General features: G+C 51.3%; 2 protein-coding genes across 2 annotated transcripts; one reads left to right on the top strand and one right to left on the bottom strand.

Moving 5' to 3' along the window:
• The first annotated feature begins 821 nt into the window (after positions 1-821).
• LOC114487971 (immunoglobulin-like and fibronectin type III domain-containing protein 1) lies at positions 822-3,994 on the top strand. The gene is made up of 2 exons (XM_028501011.2): positions 822-1,433; positions 2,332-3,994. The coding sequence occupies exons 1-2, from the start codon at positions 1,112-1,114 to the stop codon at positions 2,694-2,696; spliced, it is 687 nt and encodes a 228-aa protein (XP_028356812.1). The 5' UTR covers positions 822-1,111; the 3' UTR covers positions 2,697-3,994.
• A 136-nt stretch (positions 3,995-4,130) lies between these two features.
• On the bottom strand, positions 4,131-10,220 carry TMEM86A (transmembrane protein 86A). Its single transcript, XM_007104921.3, has 3 exons — positions 9,955-10,220; positions 7,604-7,868; positions 4,131-7,217 (listed from the first exon to the last, which is right to left on the bottom strand). The coding sequence occupies exons 1-3, from the start codon at positions 9,973-9,975 to the stop codon at positions 6,781-6,783; spliced, it is 723 nt and encodes a 240-aa protein (XP_007104983.1). The 5' UTR covers positions 9,976-10,220; the 3' UTR covers positions 4,131-6,780.
• Positions 10,221-19,084: the final 8,864 nt, after the last annotated feature.

Genomic DNA, 19,084 nt, shown 5'->3' with positions numbered 1-19,084 from the left:
TCTACGTGCGTGTGGCAGGTATGACAACAGGTAGGGGCCTGGGGAGGCATCGCTGCACACACTCCTTTGTGCTGCTTGAGTCTCTACCACTGTAAAGTCATGCCTTAAGGTAGTCAAGTCTTCTTTGGCACCACGGAGCAAGACTTTATCAGCCTTTGCCTTAATGTGAAGGGTTGTTTTCACTTTTTCTCAGTGTCTTGAAGCCCCAGAGGCATTGAACTAGGACCCAGCCCTTGCTTCAGTCTCAGTCATATGTGGAGAGCTGCGGGGCATATGCAGAGTAGGGTCTGTGAGCATAGAGAGAGCAGAGAATGGGTAAGAGGCAGGAGGGACAGATGGAGAGGAGTCCATTAAAACTTGGGGTAATTTGCCTATTATGTTATTGGAAATACTTTTAAAGTTTGTGATGTGGTCACTGAGAAAGCCTTTTGGGGGAAACTTCACAGTCCCACAGTGTCATTGCCATACAGCTTCATTAGAATTCTTGAACCACAGCTGAAATGAGCCTTCTGTTATTTTTCAGTCCCCCCAGATATTTAGAATTTTAATAATAATGGTGGTGGGTAAAAACTTTGGAAAGAGCCTTTTCATTATCTTAGGTTGCAGGAGACTTTGTAGGTTTTGAGATTTAACACATTGTGTGTTATTAAATTTACATTAATCACTATGCCAAAGAGGATGTGAAACATTCTTTTGCATTGATGCATTTTGTACCTCTCTCCATTAAAATCATAACAGCCCCCCCAAATTGGGTGGCCTCTTAGAGACGGCTGGAAGCTTTATAATAAAGCCCTAAACCCCCAAGAGATGAATGGGTGAACTTTTATTGAACAGATCCTACATGCCAGGCACTTTATGCAACATTTCCATGACAGTTATTGTTAGTCTCATTTTGCAAATGAGGAAATGGGTCTCAGAAAAGATACGTAACTTGCCAAAGTTCACAGGGCTAGTAAATGGCAGAGCTACACTTCATAAATAGTTCTTTCTGACTCCAACACCCCCAGCTGCCTGAGAGTTAGAAGAAGGTAAGGTGCCCCATCCCATCCTCCTTAGGGCGTGGCAGGTAGCGGGGGTGGGGGCACGATACTTCAGCCCCCCAGGGTGGCTGATGGACCTTCGGACCCTTCCAGATTTTCCGCAGCCACCCACAAACCTGCAGCTGTTCGAGGAGGTCCCCAACACGGTGACTCTGACCTGGAACCACAGCCCCGACGTGCAGGAGGACAGCGAGGCCCACTACGTCATCATGAAGCGGGACGTCAGCACCGCCATCTGGTTCACTGTGGCCGAGCACGTCTTCAGCAACAAGTACACGGTGACCGGGCTGCTCCCCGGCAGGAAGTACTACTTCCGAGTGCTGGCCCGGAACGAAATCGGTGACGGCGACCCGCTGGACTCCAGGGATACCTGGCTCGTCAACAAGGACAAGAGTGAGTCTGGGGACTTGGGGGTTCAGGTAACGTCTGTGATCCCTGATGGCGGGGATGAAATAAGGGTTGCAAGGGGTACCCAAGATTTGAGGTAAAATCTGAGAAGCACTGAGGTGAAAGGGTTAATTAACATCAGGGACCCTGGGGAGAAAAGCAGAGGTCTGGAGGCCTAGGGGAGGAGATTCCTTCGGGGTACACTGAGGGGTGGGACTAACGCGGAGGTGGGGAGGTCCCCTTGGGGGCTGGAGGGTGAGGAGGGGATGTGGAGCTGAGAGGCAGTCTGAGCCGAGAGGCTGACTGAGGACTCAGGGAGGGTCCAAGGAGCAGGGAGGGCATTAAGGCTAAGGATAGCTGCGAGAATCTTGAAATGAGGGCCTAAACTGGAGAGAGCAGAGACCGCGGAGGCTGCGAGAGCGTTGGGGAAAGCTTGGATGGGGAGTTAAAAGCCAGATAACAGCTCGGGTCTGGAGGCTGGCGGCTGGAAAGAAGTCTAGAACGCCCGGGTCTGGAAAAGCGTAAAACCCCGCGGACCTGGTTTAGGTCTTGGAACCCATGGTGGGGGGGGCGGCGGAAGGGGAACCTTAGGAACCAGTATAAAGTCGGGGCCCCAGAGTTGATAGCGCGTGAGAATCTAACCCAGGTCCTTGGGGTTCCGTGAGCTGGGTCACCCCGCGGACCTGGTTTAGGTCTTGGAACCCATGGGGGTGGGGGGCGGAAGGGGAACCTTAGGAACCAGTATAAAGTCGGGGCCCCAGAGTTGATAGCGCGTGGGACTCTAACGCAGGTCCTTGGGGTTCCGTGAGCTGGGTCTCCGGGGCGTCTTAGGAGCTCTAAGCCGGCGCGCGATGGATGGGGGCCTTGGGGTGCGCTCACCGCCCTTCGTGTCCCATCTGCGCAGTCGAGGACCAGAGAGCCAAGCTGAAGCCGTACCAGCAGAAAGACTGGCGCCACGCGCCGCGCTTCCTGACCCCGCTCAAGCCGCACACCGTGCTGCGCGGCCAGGACTGCACCATGACCTGCGCCTTCCTTGGGAACCCACGGCCCACCGTGACCCTCTACAAGGGCGACGTCAACATCACGGCCAACTCCAAGTTCTGGTACAACTCCACCAGCGGTGTGTGCACCATCGTCGTCCCCACCTGCACACTCAAGGACAGCGGAGAGTACAGCGTACTGGTGGAGAACGAGCTGGGCAAGGACCGCAGCAGCTGCACGCTCACCGTCTACGGTGAGGGTGCAGCGCCGGCCGGCCCTGGAGGGTGAGGGTGCCTGGCAGTGTCCCGCGTGGGGCGGAGGCGCAAAATGGCGGCCTCCTGAGCCGTTGATCGACTCTTTTCCTATGGCTGGCGCAGGCTTTTATTTAATCTGACATGGGGTGGTGTAAACATTCTCCAACTGGCCATAGTCCGTACCACTGTCCCATCTTCTCGATGTCATTTGTTATGTGCCTGGCCCCTGCAGACTTGGGAGTTTGCAGTCCCTCAGTAGTCTGTAGTTTGCAACCCTTGGTGGGCCTAGACTTGCATTTGAAAAAGACGCCAGTGATCAGGCCTAAACCAGACTTACCAATTACAATCTCCCTGGCAGGGCTCTGGAAGGAATCTTTATGTTTACAAATTTTGCAAGTGGTTCTGATGTGCAGCTGGTCTGGGATGAGGATAGGTGGGAGGCACTGAAGGGAACCCAGTGGAGGGAGGGCCTCCCTCTGCACATACGTGTGCTATGTTTCTGCTCATGGGCGCACACATAGGGGAAATATTCTATTTCTTCCTACACACTCTACTGTCTTCACAGCTAAACAGCTAGTTGCATGAACTGTCTAAATGCAGAGATGACCTGTTTTGCTCCTCTTTGCTTAAACTCCCTCCTAGCTTTCCCAGGATCCTTTAGATAAAAATCACAATCAACAAGGCACCACCCCCCCCACCATCTACCTCTCCAGCCTCATCCTCTGCCACTCTCTGAAGTCTCCATGGCACACTATTGGTGTCCATGGTTTCCATGGTTACAGATGCCTTTTTTTTTTTTTTTTTCATCCTGTTATAGATGCCTTTCTCTGGGGAAAGGACCTGGTCCTGTTGCTCTGTCTCTCAAGTACTCAGCTAAGTGTCTGGCATTGAGATGACGCCTCCACAGTGGCTGCTGAACTGTGTAACAGAACTAGGCCAGGGAAGGCCCTGTGGGAGACATCCAGCTCTCATTCCACAGCTAGAGAGATCCCTGACAATTTAATTCTAGTTGTAAGCACATGGGCACAGGGCCCTGGCTCCAACACTCACCAGCCATGTGACCTTGGCAAGCCACCCTGAGCTTGTTTTCCCACGTACTGCTTAGGGCTGTCATGAGGATTAAATGAGATAGTGCACAGAAGTGCCTGGCACAATGCGTGGCAAATACGAAATGCCGAATAACTGGCAGCTCTTGGCCCCACACACCCAGCTGACCTTGGGAGACTGGGGCTGGCAAGGAGTGAGGATCCCGGGCAGGGTCCAGCCCCTGGTTCCTGCATAGCGACCGCAAGTCCAGCAATTTGGAGTTTCCTTTACCCCAGCATCATTCACACTAACAAATACTTGCTTTGCTCTTTCAGACAAAGATGACAAGGCAATTCTAGCCTCCGTCACTGAGAGTCTGCAGAAGAAATCAAAGTACCTTATGTGAGCTCCAGCCCAGACCAGGCATCCTGAGGATGCTGTGATGTGGGTGGTGCTTCTTGGCCCATCCTCTGTGTGTGGTCCCAGTGAGAGAGACCCGGTTCCCTCTGTGGTGCTTGTCAACGTAAACATTCAGTGAAGGCATGGGACAATAAACTGAGTGAGTGCGCCTGTGCCTGTTCCTAACCATGGTGTGCAGCAGGGACCAAGGAGATAGACTTGGGTGTAGGATGGGGATACATAGAACATCAACCCCTGAGAGCTCGGTCCCAACCCACCCACGTGGGGAACGACCAGTCCCCTTCTGACTGGGCCTCGCCTTGCCTTCCCCTCCTCCACAGCCACACTGCACCCTGCCCTCCCTCCGGGCATAGAGGGGAAGTCTGCATCTTTCTCCCCATCCTGCCCTTCCCATTTCTTCACTCCAGGTAGGTGTGTCTTCAGAGTTCAGGGGTTGGAAGGGATCAGGACCTTGCCTCTTTAGTGTCTGGGTTTCCCACTATTTGAGAATTAGAGCATCTGAAAGCTAGAACGGCTTGGTCATCCTGCTCGCCAGCTTTCAAACTTATGTTTTGCAGCAGAAAACCCTTCCTTTAAAAAAAAAAAAAAAAAGGGCTTCCCTGGTGGCGCAGTGGTTGAGAGTCCGCCTGCCGATGCAGGGGACACAGGTTCGTGCCCTGGTCCGGGAAGATCCCACATGCCGCGGAGGGGCTGGGCCCGTGAGCCATGGCCACTGAGCCTGCGCGTCCGGAGCCTGTGCTCCACAACGGGAGAGGCCACAACAGTGAGAGGCCCGCGTACCGCAAAGAAAAAAAAAAAAAAAATCTTAAGAACCTACTAGACTTGAAACAAGGATAGGGAGTCTTTGAGCCTTCCTCCTCTACTTTATTCTTTTGCTAGCTCCCACTAGCAGGGATCTCTGTAAAAACCCTCGTTTGAAAATCACTGATTCATTCAACACCCATATGGGGCTTGAGTCTCTTTATCACATCCCCACAACTGTACAACCCCTCTACTGACGGCATATTCACCACCACCCAAGGCTTCCCTTTTTACTTCTGGGTCAGGGCGCTGCCCATTAAGATGCAAATGCCCCTGGAGTGGGGTGACACATTATTCTGCCAGGGCTTCACATCTAAAGTATGAACCAGACAGTCTAATCTCATTCCTCCCCGCTGTTCAACTGAGCCCAGAGTCCAGGAAGAAAGGAGATGCTTGAAGGGAATCTGGATCATTTTGAAGCAGCTGGCAGGTCTGGGGTGGGGAGGGGAGGAGTTGGGTAGCAGTAGAGGACACTGAGTAACTAGGAGTCACCAAAGGTGCTGGGCACCTGTGCACAGGGGAGTGCATCAAGGTCAAGTTTGGACGGTGGCAAATACTACCCATCCCCCATCCTCTTGATCTACATCCTCACCCACACACGTGATTAGGAAGTGAGACAAGCTCCAACCAGCACAGTGTCAACAGAGCCAGGGAGCCAGCCTGGCGCCAAGATGCACCGGCCAGGACTGTGACCCAGGCTGTGAGGACATCCAGGGCCCCTGGCGCCATGCCCCACACCTCCAACTCTCCAAGACAGGCACGTGCCACACAGGCAGACAAGCAGAGCAGCCAATGGCCCTTGGGTATTTTTTATTTTTTTTTCACACGAGCAATAGAATGGAGTTGTCCCATCCTTGCTCCCCTTGCATTGAATGTGCCTCGGGTCTTATGACCCTAGAGTGTCACCGGAGCCCCCTCCTCTCACTCCCAGTGCAGAAGGGGCAAGGAGGAAAGACCTGAGAGTGGGTGTGTATGTGGGGGGCATCCCAGCTCTCTGAGCCAGGCTCAGCAACCCCTCAGCAGCTCCCTGAGGCCCTCTCCCTAAAAGACTTTGACACACAGCAGGTCAGAGACAGCTGGCAGAGTAAGACATAGCTAGGCTGGGAGACAGACCACACACACAAGACTCACATACAGACGCACGCACAGGCTGGCCCCTTCCTTTGGCGTGGTTCACCCTAGCCCTGGGGATAGGGTCTGAGGGTGGTGGTGTGGGGCCTGAGTTCTGGGACGGCCTTTGAGAGATGGGACCAACTTGAACCCTTGGTACCCCAAACTCCCAGGCCAAAGTAGTCCCCAATCTTGCCTACCTGGATAGACACTCCTTCACCTTCCCACCCAACACTTAGAGATTAAGATTGTTCAAGTAACAAGGATAGATGTGGGAAAGGGAGACTCCACCCCATCCATTCTTCCCAACTAGGAGCCTGTGAAAGGGGCTTCAAGCCCTGGACGTGGGTCACCTCAGCACAGACTCTTCCCCTCCTCCCTCAACTCTGTGCAAATCAGAAAGGCTGGAAGTGGGTGAGCTAGACGCTTCCATCTAGTAGTAGTAGGGGAGGTTAAGAGGATGAGCACCACGGCCCTCCAGAGGGGCTCTGTCAGTCTGGATGGGGTAGAGGTGGGGAGATATCTTCTTCTGGCTCAGCAAGGAGCATGAAACTGGCTCTTTTTAGTTCTCAGCATTGTCCTGGACCACTAGCTTTGCTAGAAAGATCCTTTTCCTGCTTATCCCCTCAAACTTGTGCATTTCACAGCTGGTACCTGCTGCCCCAGGCTGGTACTGCAGCCATCCTGATCCAGCTCTTGCAGGTTCCCAGGTTCTGGACCCCAGCGCCAGGAGAAGAGAGGGGTGACCAGAACCTGGCCCCTCATTTGGCCTTGCTCGGTCGGTAATCTTCCACTGGCTCCCGGCTCTCGACAGCTGACAGGGCGATGAGCATCTGGGCGGCGTAGTAGGTGGACATGATGAGGGCCCGCGAGTAGGGCACAGGAAAGCAGAACTTGTTGAGGGCGATGGTCAGGTCTGAGACAATAAAGAGCAGTGCACCGCTGCCCGCCGCCAGCTCAGTCCAGCGCCAGGCAGTCCCAACCAGCTGTAGCCCTGCCACAGCCCGCCAGCCCATGAAGCTGATAAGGGCCATATAGACCCCCACCAGGTAGGTGAAGGCACCTGTGAGGCATGGGTAGAGGAGGGCATAGCACAGGCCCGACAGTACTGCCATCACCAGGCCTGTCCGAAGAGCCAGTGGCCGCATGCCAAAGGCCGAGGCATAGAACATGTGGGTCACAGCAAACATCAGCAGACCTAAAAGTGAGAGGGGATGATGGGATGTTGAAGGCAAGCTCAGGTGAATAATGAGTAACAGGAGGTGGGGGTAGGAGTAGAGTGCTTGGGATATAACCCAGGAGCTTTCTTTTGAGAGTAACAGGGGTGGGAAGAAATCCATGAAGGCAAAGATACCCTCCCCAACTGTCCTGTGGCACTTCAGAACTGATCACCGTATCACCGGCAGGGTCATCCTCCAACAGAGGCCCCAACAGTCTTTGGCCACAGAACCCCTCATATTCCCCATATTCTTGTTTAAAAAAAACAAAAACAAAAAAACCTCCCTTTCCCAAATCCTTGGCCCCCCAGGGTCCTCTAGCCCCCAACCCCAGGATTCCTCCCAGGTAGCTACTGTGATGACTGACCGTGCACAAAGTAGCCCTGGTCCTGCCAGATGAGGAAGGCATCACCTAGAGCAGAGAAGACGAGCCCCACAAAGATGCGGGTGGCACTGGGGTGGGCCATCAGGAATCCTAGGCCGTGGGCCAGAAGGAAGAGCCAGAGGCAGAAGATGGGCAGGCACTTGATGAGGGCGCTGACCCACGACGGGCTGGACGAGGGCAGCCAGAGCACAAAATACACACAAGTGGCTTTGAAGAAGGGCACCAGCTTGGGTCCCTCACTCTTCACCTGGAGGACATAGGACAAGGGCAGCACTCAGAGCGTGGGAACTCAGACTCTCAGCCCAGGCATCCACCCCAAAGACAGGCCACCGCCCAAGCAGAGAGGATTGACACACAGAAACCCAGTTTGGCCTGCCCCAAGCAGCCAGCAGAGTGTGAACAAGCCCATCATTACCCTGAGGCTTAATTGATTAGGAAGAGAAAGGGCTCCACTGTCCCTGCTAGTTGCATCCATTCTTGGCCCTGGGGCAGGACCAGAATAGTCACTCACTGCGCAGAAAACAGAATTTGCAATAGTGTCCCGTCCTGCAGCCCAATGCTTCTCCCTTCCTGCCCCCTCCCTCTCCTTCCCCAAAGCCCCTTTAGCCTCTCTCTGCCAGCATCAGCCCCCAGCTGTCTGGAATAGAGTGGAGTCAGCAGGAAATCACAGAGACGCCACAACTGGCCAACTCGTGGTCCTCAGCAGTAGGGCCAGGACACAGGCCCAGCGACACCAGGTGAGCGCCAGGAATGTGTGAGGGTGGGCACCGTCAACCATCTCAGCCCCCACAGGCTCTCTCCCTGGCCAGTCTGCAAACTCAGCCTCCACTCCAGCTGCCCCAGCCTCAAGGTACCATCAAGGGCAAGGAGAGGAGACAGGGATGCTGCCTAGATAAATGGACCCATGAGTTAGGAGCAAGAAAACTGTCCCTGAAATACCAGCAATCTCAGGAATTGAGGGGTTGGAGAGGGTGTCAGTCAGCCTCATTTCCCAGAGAACAACAGCAACTCAAGGCCCATCAGAAAGAGAGGCAGGAAGGGGAGGGAGAAGTTCTCTTCCCAGCTTTTGATCAGAAGCCAGCAGTCAGGCTGGGAGGAGATGAGGAACTGAGAGGGGGAAGTTAGAGCAGCTGACTTGGTCTCAGCCGGATTAGGGGGGAGGGCAGCTAAAGAAAGGTTGTGTCCAAGGCCATGCAGGCACCAGGGGGCTGCTGCACATATTCTGAATCTGTGATCCCCTGAAGCTCCTCTTCTTGGGCCTCTGGTACCGGGGCTCTGAGAGTGATTCAGAGCAGCTGAGGTTTCCGGTATACTCATGTTCTGCCCAAAGTGATAGGCCTCTGGCTGGGTGAGCCGCCCAGCACAGGGCTCTGGGTACACACTGACTCTCAGACCTTCAGTCCCTGGTTACCTGGGACTGAGCAGGCTGTAATGAAGGAGGTTGGGAAGAGGCAGATGGTGGCTCCAGGGCCTAAGCCTGCCCTGGCTCTGCCAGGGGTGAGAGCAGTGAGAAGAGATGACTACGTTCCCTCCTATGGAGATTCCCCCATGCAGGATGGTCAGGGCAGGGACATGGGCAGAGGAGACAGCTTATCCTCACAGTCCCCAGGTCTCCCCAGCCTCCACCTGCCAGCCCTTGGAAGCATGTACCCGACACCCCTCCCCCAGCCCCATATTTCCTAGAAGGAGAAACAGCAGTAGCAGCTGGGGAGGTGTTGATAGTCACAGAGAGCCCAGCACTAGAAGGAGGAGGGGGCCGGGGAGAGACAAAGGGTCAGGTGAGAAAGTCTGAGCAAGGGGTGTCAACAGAGAACGACCTCTTTTCCTCCAGCGCGCTATCAAGGCTGTTTAGACTCAGAAGCGTGCCCTGCACCGCCCCAGACTTCTCTATAAGATGAGGAAAGAGAGGAAACACATTTGGAACAGGATTCCCAGGAGGTCCCAGTCACCCTCCTGCTCTCCCCCGCCCTCTCCCACGCCTCGCTGTGGTCTGCCCACGCAGAAGCCTGCGGCCCGCTGCCGTCCCCTTCCTCTCCCAGGCAGCGATCCAGCCGACCCGCGCCAGACACACAGCGATCAACAAAGTCACGCTTCCAAGTCACGTGCCCACTGTTTTCCTCCCTCCCTCCGACCGGCGGGGGGCGCGCGGAGGAGGGGCGCAGAGGTTTGGGATGCAGCGGACCGTGACAGCGCCGACTCCCGCATGGGGACGCGGGCCGCCGCGGGATCCCTGCGCTTCCTCGGCCATCGGCTGCTTGGCCTCCCGCAGCCCAGTCCCCAGGCCGGTGGGCTCTGGCCGCGCCGAACACTGGCTCGCCTGCTCACACACTCACCACAGTGACCGGGGACACCATGGCGGAGGCGGCGGCCGCAGCAGCTGGCACCCGGCTCCGGGCTGCAGCTGCCAGGACGCGCCCGCAGCCAGGTGGAGGCTACGACGTAACAAAGCACCAGTGACGGACAATACCTCCCGCGCGCCGGGCGTTGAGGGTTCTGTCTGCGATCCCCACGACGTCACTGCAGACACGGCCAATGAGCAGGCTGGAGTCGGCTGGCGGCGGGGCGGGAGGAGTGAGGGTGGCTGGTGATGCGGGCTAGACCCCGCCCACCACCCACCCAAACTCCCACACCCTCACAACCACACACCCGGCCGCTATGGCCCAGGGTAGAGAGGCTTGCCTATCCCTGGTGGCTGGAGGCGCGGCCCTGCAGGTCCCGCCCCTCTGGGAATCAGTGCCAAGGCATCCTGGAAAGTAACCGTGACCCCAGGCCCTGGGTGAGGACGGAGATTGGCCGAGAGACAAACACATTCTTGCTCTGGTCACACGGCTACACACATTTTTCTCATAACCCGGGGATAAAAGGCAAAGACAGATTCCCTTCAGCCTTTAAACATGCAGTCCACACGGACACAGTTAGAATTAGACCCACAGCCTTCACTGTGTACAAACCCGCATCCAAATGGACCCACGATGGTCAGCAGACGTACAACTTTCAACATGAAAAGAGATATGTAGCAGCCCATAGACCCATACATATGCACAAACATACACAGGATCACAATTACTCTTAGGCATCAAACAAGTACGTGGACACAAAACGGACAACCGCAGATGGACACACATCCTTCAAGGTAAAAAGAGACACATATATAGGCATGCAGCATCCTATAGACCCATGATAAACCCAGTTACTAAATTGCCCTTAGGCACACACTTCTCACAACTCAGAGACAGCTGTAACACACACAAGAACACACCAGGAATGATAGACAGGCAGACCTGAGCATACTTAAGGACCCAAAGGAGTGTGAACTAACTCCACCAAAAATGCAACTTAAGCAGATTAATGTTGATGTCACACAGACTAAAAGTACACAGGCACATTTGGAACCAAGCATGTTCAGAATCATGGGAATTACATGAGAGAAATGGTAGGCAGTCAAATAGAATGGGACTTAGTCCCAGGTTTGCCACTTCCATGCTTGCCCTCTCTGGCCTTGATTTCTTCATATATAAGATGAGTGGATGTTCTCCAAGGTTCCTCCGAAGCCCAACATGTGTAGGATTGGGAAGGGCAAGCCAAGGGCTGCTGCTTTCAGGAAATTTAAGTCTAGGGGTCTTCCTGGAGATGGAGATTTCAGATACATCTTAAAGGATGGCCTGGTGGTCTTTGATCTGCCATAGGAGGGAAGTAGCTGTGTGTCGGACTTTGGGAATTGGGGTGGAGTAACCAGCCCTACTTAGCTCTAATTAGCAGCCATAAGGGAATTTTAGCATCATGATAACACTGAGGCCCTAGTGCTGGACACCTCCTTGTGCTGGCTGGGGAGAAGCCCACAGACTGATATCCCCTGTGAGCCCCTCCCACAATGGGCCTCTTCTTTTTTCTTTTGGACTCTGCCTACTTTCCCTAAAGCTTGTGTTGTCCACCTGACACCCTCTCAGAGGAGGGAGCAGCCCTCTTCTAGTGACAGAATTGAAAAACAGAGATTCAGAGCCAGGAGCAATAAGGGTGAGAGCCAAGGCTTGGGACTGAGGCTCACCCCCAGCCTTCCCTCATCCCCTCCAGGCTCTTCCTACACAGAGGCCCATTGGCCAAGGAACTATGCGTGTTCTACTGTGGGGAGATTCACCTTACCAGAATGGGAGACTAGAATTGCTACCCCAAGGGCTTTGTCTCACACACACACACTCCTACAAAGTGTGCTGCCTGGAAAGAACACTGGATTAAAAGTTAAAATACCGTACTTAGTACTAGTCCTTCCTCCTCTGTGACTTACTAGTTAGATAACTGCGCACATCACTCCATTTTTGGAGCCTCAGTTTTTTCATCAGTAAAATGGAGGAATTGGGCCAGAAGATATGTGCAAATGTGTCAGTTTTCCAGCCAAACCCTTTAATGTCACCTCAGGGATACTTCTCAGAGAGTGGCCAAGTCAGGGCATTTTTCATTTCTCTGGATGTTAGTTTCCTATCCATAAAAATGAGAGGGTGGGACTATAACCGTGGCTCTCAACAAGTGGGGCCTCTCAAAATTACTTGGGAAGCTTTTTAAAAACATAGATACCCTTGTCTCACCTCAGACCTACTAATTAAGTGGCACAGATTGTAATAAGCTTGAATACACCAATACCTAAATAGATAAAACATGAGACCTAGAATTGTAATCCACAGGGCTGTGTCAATGTTTGATTACTCAGGAGGCAAGAATCATACACATAGGTCACCCGCAAAGCAGAGGCATCTCCCCTCCATGCTGGTTATTCTGTTTGCCCTCCTACCACCCAGATCCATTCTTGGCCCTTCTCCACCCTGCCCCTGGAAGCTGACCTCTATGAACTGTATCAGTAGGGTTCACTTGTTCTCTGGCTTCTGATTGAGTTCAGTTAATGAGAGGCAGAAGCTGATCTGCAGTTGGAGGAGAACATGCTTGAGGTCCTCACCCTCTACCCACCCCCACAATGAGCCTGCTGGCTGAGACTGAGTTTCCCATGGTGGCTGTGCTCCTCCATGGCTACAGCTCCAGGCTCCCACCCTGGACCTCAGGCCTAGGGTTGGCAAGAGCTTCCCGATGTTGCTAGTCTTCAGCCCTGACTAGTTTGTGACTAGTTGTGGCTCTTCAGCCCTGGCTAGTTTCCTTAACCCTGCCCACATCTCTGCCGTCTCATAAGTTATATCCTTGAGTGTGACAGCAACCTGACTGATACAGTCATCAACAAAGCAGAGGCACTGCCCCCTTCACCAAAAGAAAGAGCTTATCTAATTTCGTTCCTATGAATAAGATTCCTTGGTTGTTTCAAAACTAAAATTGTATTTGCTCTGTAGTGTTTTTATGTTGATTGCATATTATAGGAGGCAGAAAATGGTGCAGGGCTGCCTGAAATTAGGCATCCCTTCCTCTCTATAACCAAAACTACCTATTTCACACAGCTTTGTAATTTTCTCTTTGTTTGTTTGTCTCTCCTATAAGAGCATGAGCCCATTCATCCATTCATTCATTGATCCAACAAACGTTTATTGTGCACCAAGTATGTCCTAGCCACTATGTTAGATGCTGGGGTTTAAAAACTTCAGTAAGATATAGGTTCTGGGAATTCCCTGGCGGTCCAGTGGTTAGGACTCCTTGCTCTCACTGCCGTGGCCCGGGTTCAATCCCTGATCAGGGAAGTAAGATCCCACAGGCCGCGTGGAGCAGCTAAAAGAAAAAAATATATGTAGGTTCTGTCCTCACGGAGTTCAGTTCAGGCAGGCAAGTAAACAGTAATTATGGAGTGTGGCAGTTGAAATAATTGAGGCATGAAGATATGTCTCCTGTGACATCAAAAAGATGTCAGAATCATTCAGTATGCCTGGAGGAGCTGAGAAAGCTGGGGCTAAATCTACAAAGATGAGTTCATCTTCACTGAGTAGACACCAACGGAAATGATGTTCTAGGTGCCAACTAAAAATTGTCACTTGCCTTCTGCCTCTACAGAGTCACTAGCCACTGCAGTCACTGACCTTCAACATACCGTGAAAGGAGTTCAGGGTGCAGATCAGGAATGAGGCCCTCTGTGCTCTGGGGAAAACAGGCAGAACAGGCCTTCGGATAGTTAGATATTTTCAGAAGATTTTATGAGCCCAATTTCTTGCATCCCTCATATCTAGAAAAGCACTAAAATCATTAACAGAGACATCTGCTCCTTGTGACTAGCAACAACTTTCTCGTGACTCGCAGAAACCCTCTGCCCAAATGTGTGCTTGGTCGCACGTATGTCCCTTCACTAAAATCATATATAATGCTGACCCCCCCCCCCAAATATCTTCGGAGCAGTTCCTCAGAGCTATCTGAGACGCTGTGTCCCAGGCTATATTCCTCATTTTCCCCACATATAACTTAACTCACAACTCTCACGTTGTACATTTTTTTTCAGTCCACATAGGACGGAGGGAATTGCGTATATACATAGGAGCACAAGAGACACACTGAATACAGGGAAATGCCTGTAGTACTGGAGTGAGCTGGGGGTGAAAAAGGTGAACCTGGAGAAGTAAGAATGTGCCAGGTCAGAAAGGATCTGAATGTTCTGCTAGGGAGTTTGGACTTGACATAGTAGATGACTGGAAGCCAGTTGCCTTCAGTTCCTTAAAAAAAAAAAAAAAGAAATCAGTTTCTCTGATTGTTTTCAGTTCTCACACACCAGACACATGAGGATACACAGAAATGGTGACCAACCATCATTCTGGGCTTGCCTTGCTTCCTCTTGTGGGGCTTTTTCTCACCAGTAGCCTCCTCTATCTCTGACTGCCGTGGTTTTGCCCTGGGATATATTCTGCTCACTTGGTTTGCCCCACTTGGCATTGTAATCCATTGTTTACCTGATTCCTGACCTGCTGCTGAATCGCAGCTAATTTCTACATGTCTGTTCCAGATCCCCAGAACACTTCTAACCAACCCTCAGGGCCACCCCACCCCATCCCACCCCTGCCCCACTTGGAGATCTGGGGAGGAAAATCAGACAATGGTGAATAAATACTAAGGAGGGTGTGACAAGTTTAGATGTTCTGATAGCAATGCAGGGGGAGTGAGTTGGTGAGTTGTTAGAAGTGAGCTGATTGTGTGTGCCAAGCGGAGGCGTTTGGGAGGAGCTGAGGACCAAGGTGGAGAGAGGGTATAGATTTGGAAGCCATAGCCATTCCGAAGGCTATATGGATGCAGTTAACCAGGGAGGTCTTGAGGGAGTAGAGAAGAGGGACCAGACCAAGCCCTGGGGGTCATGACATTTAAGGGTAAAGAAGGAGAACTGGGAAACAGGTAAACAGGTAAACAGATATGTCAAGGATATTTCTGACACCTCCAGTCCACTCACAGGGGAAGACACAGACACACCCAGAGAAGCATATGTTTACACAAATGATCTATGATTTGTGATTTGTGATTTGGCTCCCTCCTTCCGGAGCAGGTGACAGATGGTGGTTCTGTTTCCTTGTTGTAGTAGGTCAGAAGCTTTGAGGGCACAGGACAATGACACATCTTCACTCCTGACTGTGTGCTCCAACAGCTTATGGTCTGCTTTGAGGCTCCATTCTCCCAACCACAGCCCAGGGCATTCCTGCAGGGCTCTCCTGCTCTCTCTGCTTACAGGAGTCCACTTAGGGGTACCAAATCCCAGTGTAATCCATCTTCTGAAGACATTGGTTCCAGAATGCCTCTGTCCTGCTGGACCCCTCCTGGGCCAGGCAGGTGAGCCCTAGAGTAGCTGATGTAGCCTGTGATGCAGGGTCTGCTCCTGGAGCCTTTAGGAAAAGGACAAAGATTTTAGCAAAACTCTCCAGACCCTCCATTAGGGCTAAATTTTAATGCTGTCTTGAGATAATTTGTGGGTCAGTGTCCCTAAGGACATTCTGGGCTCTTTGTTTGGCTTCTGGGCTTGGGGCCGACACACATGGGTTCTTACTCCTCTTTCCTTTCCTTTGTTTATTGACAGGGGCATCATTAGACCTTAGACATAAGTGGATTTCTCTACCTGTAATACTGCCAAATCAAGGGTCTCCTAATGGAGTTCAATAACAAGGATGCCTCAGGAGGGATTCATAATTTTGGTGGGGTGTATGGGATTAGATGACCTCCAACACCCAAGATTCTAGACTTCCAAACTCTGTGAGGTCCAAGTGTTTTAGTTAGTCCTTGTATTGGGGTCATCCAAGTTCAGCTGTCTCACCAACAACCTCAGTCTCCCCCCTCCCCACCTCCACCCAGACCCTGAGCTCTCTGGGTTGTGCATTTGGGTGGATCCTTCCTCAGTGTTGGGAAGTTAGTATGAGGAAGTAGAAACAATAAAAGAGAAGAGTCTGGGGGCTGAGCAGGAGGATGGTTTTTGAGAAACAAACAAATATAAAAACACCTAGAAGATCCCACTCATCAAGCCCCAGGACCCTGAATGAGTAATTCTCTCCTCAATATCAGCTCCTTAAGGACCAGTCTTAGGATAACAGGCCAGAGCAGATCCTCCTATATCTTCCTCTCAAAGACCCCATCTTCCCAGACAGATGAACTCCCCTGACCAGACTCTTCCTCTAGTTACCTCACTCAGATATAAGCATTCATTCATGTAACTGGTATTTATTAACCACTTACAGTAGGCCAGGCTGGATCTGGGCCACAGACATAAACAAAACAGACCTTCCGTGTCCTTGTGGAGCTCATGATCCAGCAGGAGAGGCTGATACAATGACCACAGCCTCAGCTTCCCACTTCCACTCCACCCGTCTGTCCTCAGATCTCCAAGAACAGAAAATTGGGCAGGGACATGGAGGGCTGGCTGGGCCTGCCCGGTCCTGGCTGGACCTTCCAAAAGCTTCCTCCTAACTGGAAGGGAAGTGGAGCAAAGCCAGGGAGGCTGCAGCACCCTGTGCAGGGGTCAGGAGAGTTATCTGTGTTACCTCAGCCCTCTCCAAACACTTTCCTATTCCAGCTCCGCTTCCTGGCTCCCATCCAGAGAAGAGTGGGCTTTGGGAACGCGTTATATACATGTATTACAATAGGATTTTTTTTTTGGGGGAGTATAGTTGCTTTACCATGTTGTGTTAGTTCCTACTGTACAGCAAGGTGAATCAGCTATATGTATACATATATCTCCTCTTTTTTGGATTTCCTTCCCATTTAGGTCACCACAAACCATTGAGTAGGGTTCCCTGTGCTATACAGTAGATTCTCATTAGTTATCTATTTTATACATAGTATCAATTGTGTATATATGTCAATCCCAATCTCCCAATTCATCCCACCCCCTCTTCCCCCTTGGTATCCATGTCTGTGTCTCTATTTCTGCTTTGTATTACAAAAAGAGTTAAGCTGCAAATTAAAACAGTTGGAATTGTGACCATACTTCTCTCCTGGCTCCTGCCCTAGCCAGGCTCAGAGGTGGGGGTCAGAGGAGGGGAAGGCAGCAGTCAAGTGGAGATGCTGAGCAGTTCCCCCATCCCTACACACACACACACACACACACACACACACACACACACACACACACACCACTCTGCAACAAGTGTCCTAAATCACTGTGGTACAAGGAAGTGTTACAAGCCATCTCCACTTGCTGCAGTGAGAGCCAAGGAAACAGGCTCAGGAGATAGAAGGGGGATTGCATTTAAATCAGCAGTAACCACATTTGTGGATTTCCAGAACTAGTCTAATTTAAAAAATATATATATATATATACATATATATATACATACACACACACACACACACACACACCTATATATATATTAGACATCAAGTTAGAGTTGCCTATTTTTTTAACATCTTCATTGGAGTATAATTGCTTTACAATGGTGTGTTAGTTTCTGCCTTATAACAAAGTGAATCAGTTATACATATACATATGTTCCCATATCTCTTCCCTCTTGTGTCTCCCTCCCTCCCGAGTTGCCTATTTTTTGTTGTGTGAAGTAAATGTTACTGAATACAAGTTTGTGTGCCTGACACACAGTGAGGCCAAACAAACCAAAACCTCGGAGTTTGGAGCAGAGAAAGGTTTATTGCAGGACCAAGCAAGGAGAACGGGTGACTTGTGCTCAAAAACCCTGAACTTCCCAGTGGTTTTCAGGCAGAAGCTTTTTGTTTGTTTGTTTTTTGTTTTTGTCTGTGCCACATGGCATGTGGGATCTTAGTTCCCCAACCAGGGATCATACCTGCACCTGCTGCATTGGAAGCATGGAGTCCCAACCACTGGACCACCAGGGAAGTCCCTCAGGGAGAAGTTTTTATAGGCAAAATTTGGAGTGAGGGCTGTAGGGTGTGTGACTTTCTTCTGATTGGTTGTTGGTGGGGTAACAGGGTGATGCTCCAGGAATCTTGTTCTCAGCCTGAAGTTGCCATCCTCCACCTGGGTGGGGGCCTTAGCTCCAAGAGAAGATATTGTTATGTACACCCCTTGAGGAGGAACCAGGATCCTGTTTTGATCCTGTGCTATAGTTTCTTGATTGTTCCTCCTTTGTTTCTGCATTCCCTATTTCCCTGATTAGTAGCTGTTTGAATCTGCACTTTGAAACCCAGGGAAGGTCTAGGAGGTGGACCCAGAAAGGCTTTTGTGCCCAGGAGGACCCCATGTGGTCCGGCTTGGTTTCAGAAACAGCTTTGGAAGCCAGCAGTTCCTGGTTAGAGTCCCAGAGCCACCAACTTCTCTTGGGCAAGTGGTGGTGAAACCGCACACCTCAGATGGGACTTGAACTCACAATCTCTGGCTTAGGAGGGGACTCAAACCCACAATCTCCCAGCTAAAACCACACACCTGGTCTCAGGACTTAATGAAGCTCAGGTTCTTTATGTCTCGGTGCAGAAGGAATTCAGCGAGAAGCAAAGTGAAAGGTAAGAAGTAGATTTATTAATATCGTTTGTAAAGAGGCTGCAGGAAAATGGGGCATGAGAGGATGGTCATGTGCCAGGTCTCGGGCGAGTTCCTGGGACAGACCACCAAGTAAGGGTGTTCCCGGTGAATCTGAGGTTCTTGATGTCTCATCGCAGAAAGAATTCAGTGAGAGGCAAAGTGATAGATAAGAAGTGGATTTATTTAGAGAGGAACACACTCCACAGACAGAGTGTGGGCCATCTCAGAAGGCAAGAGAGCCATAAAATATGGTGTGGTTAGTTTTTATGGGCTGGGTAATTTCAAAGGCTAATGAGTGGGAAGATTATTCCAATTATTTCCGGGAAGGGGTGGGGATTTCCTGGAATTAGGTCACTGCCCACTTTTTGGCCTTTTGTGGTTAGCCTCAGAACTGTCATGGTCTATGGGTGTGTCATTTAGCATGCTGATGCATTACAGTGAGTGTATAATGAGGCTCAAGGTCTACTGGAAGTCTAATCTTCTGCCATCTTGGACCCAGCTGGTTCTAACCAGTTTTTGTCATGTCCCATGACTATGTCATTCTTTTTTTTTTTTTAAGATTTATTTATTTATTTTATTTATCTTTGGCT

Source organism: Physeter macrocephalus, chromosome 16, assembly GCF_002837175.3.
Source record: "Physeter macrocephalus isolate SW-GA chromosome 16, ASM283717v5, whole genome shotgun sequence".
NCBI classification, from domain to species: domain Eukaryota; kingdom Metazoa; phylum Chordata; class Mammalia; order Artiodactyla; family Physeteridae; genus Physeter; species Physeter macrocephalus.
The sequence above is the reverse complement of the archived record's forward strand: the minus strand, read 5'-3'. Positions and strand labels throughout refer to the sequence as shown.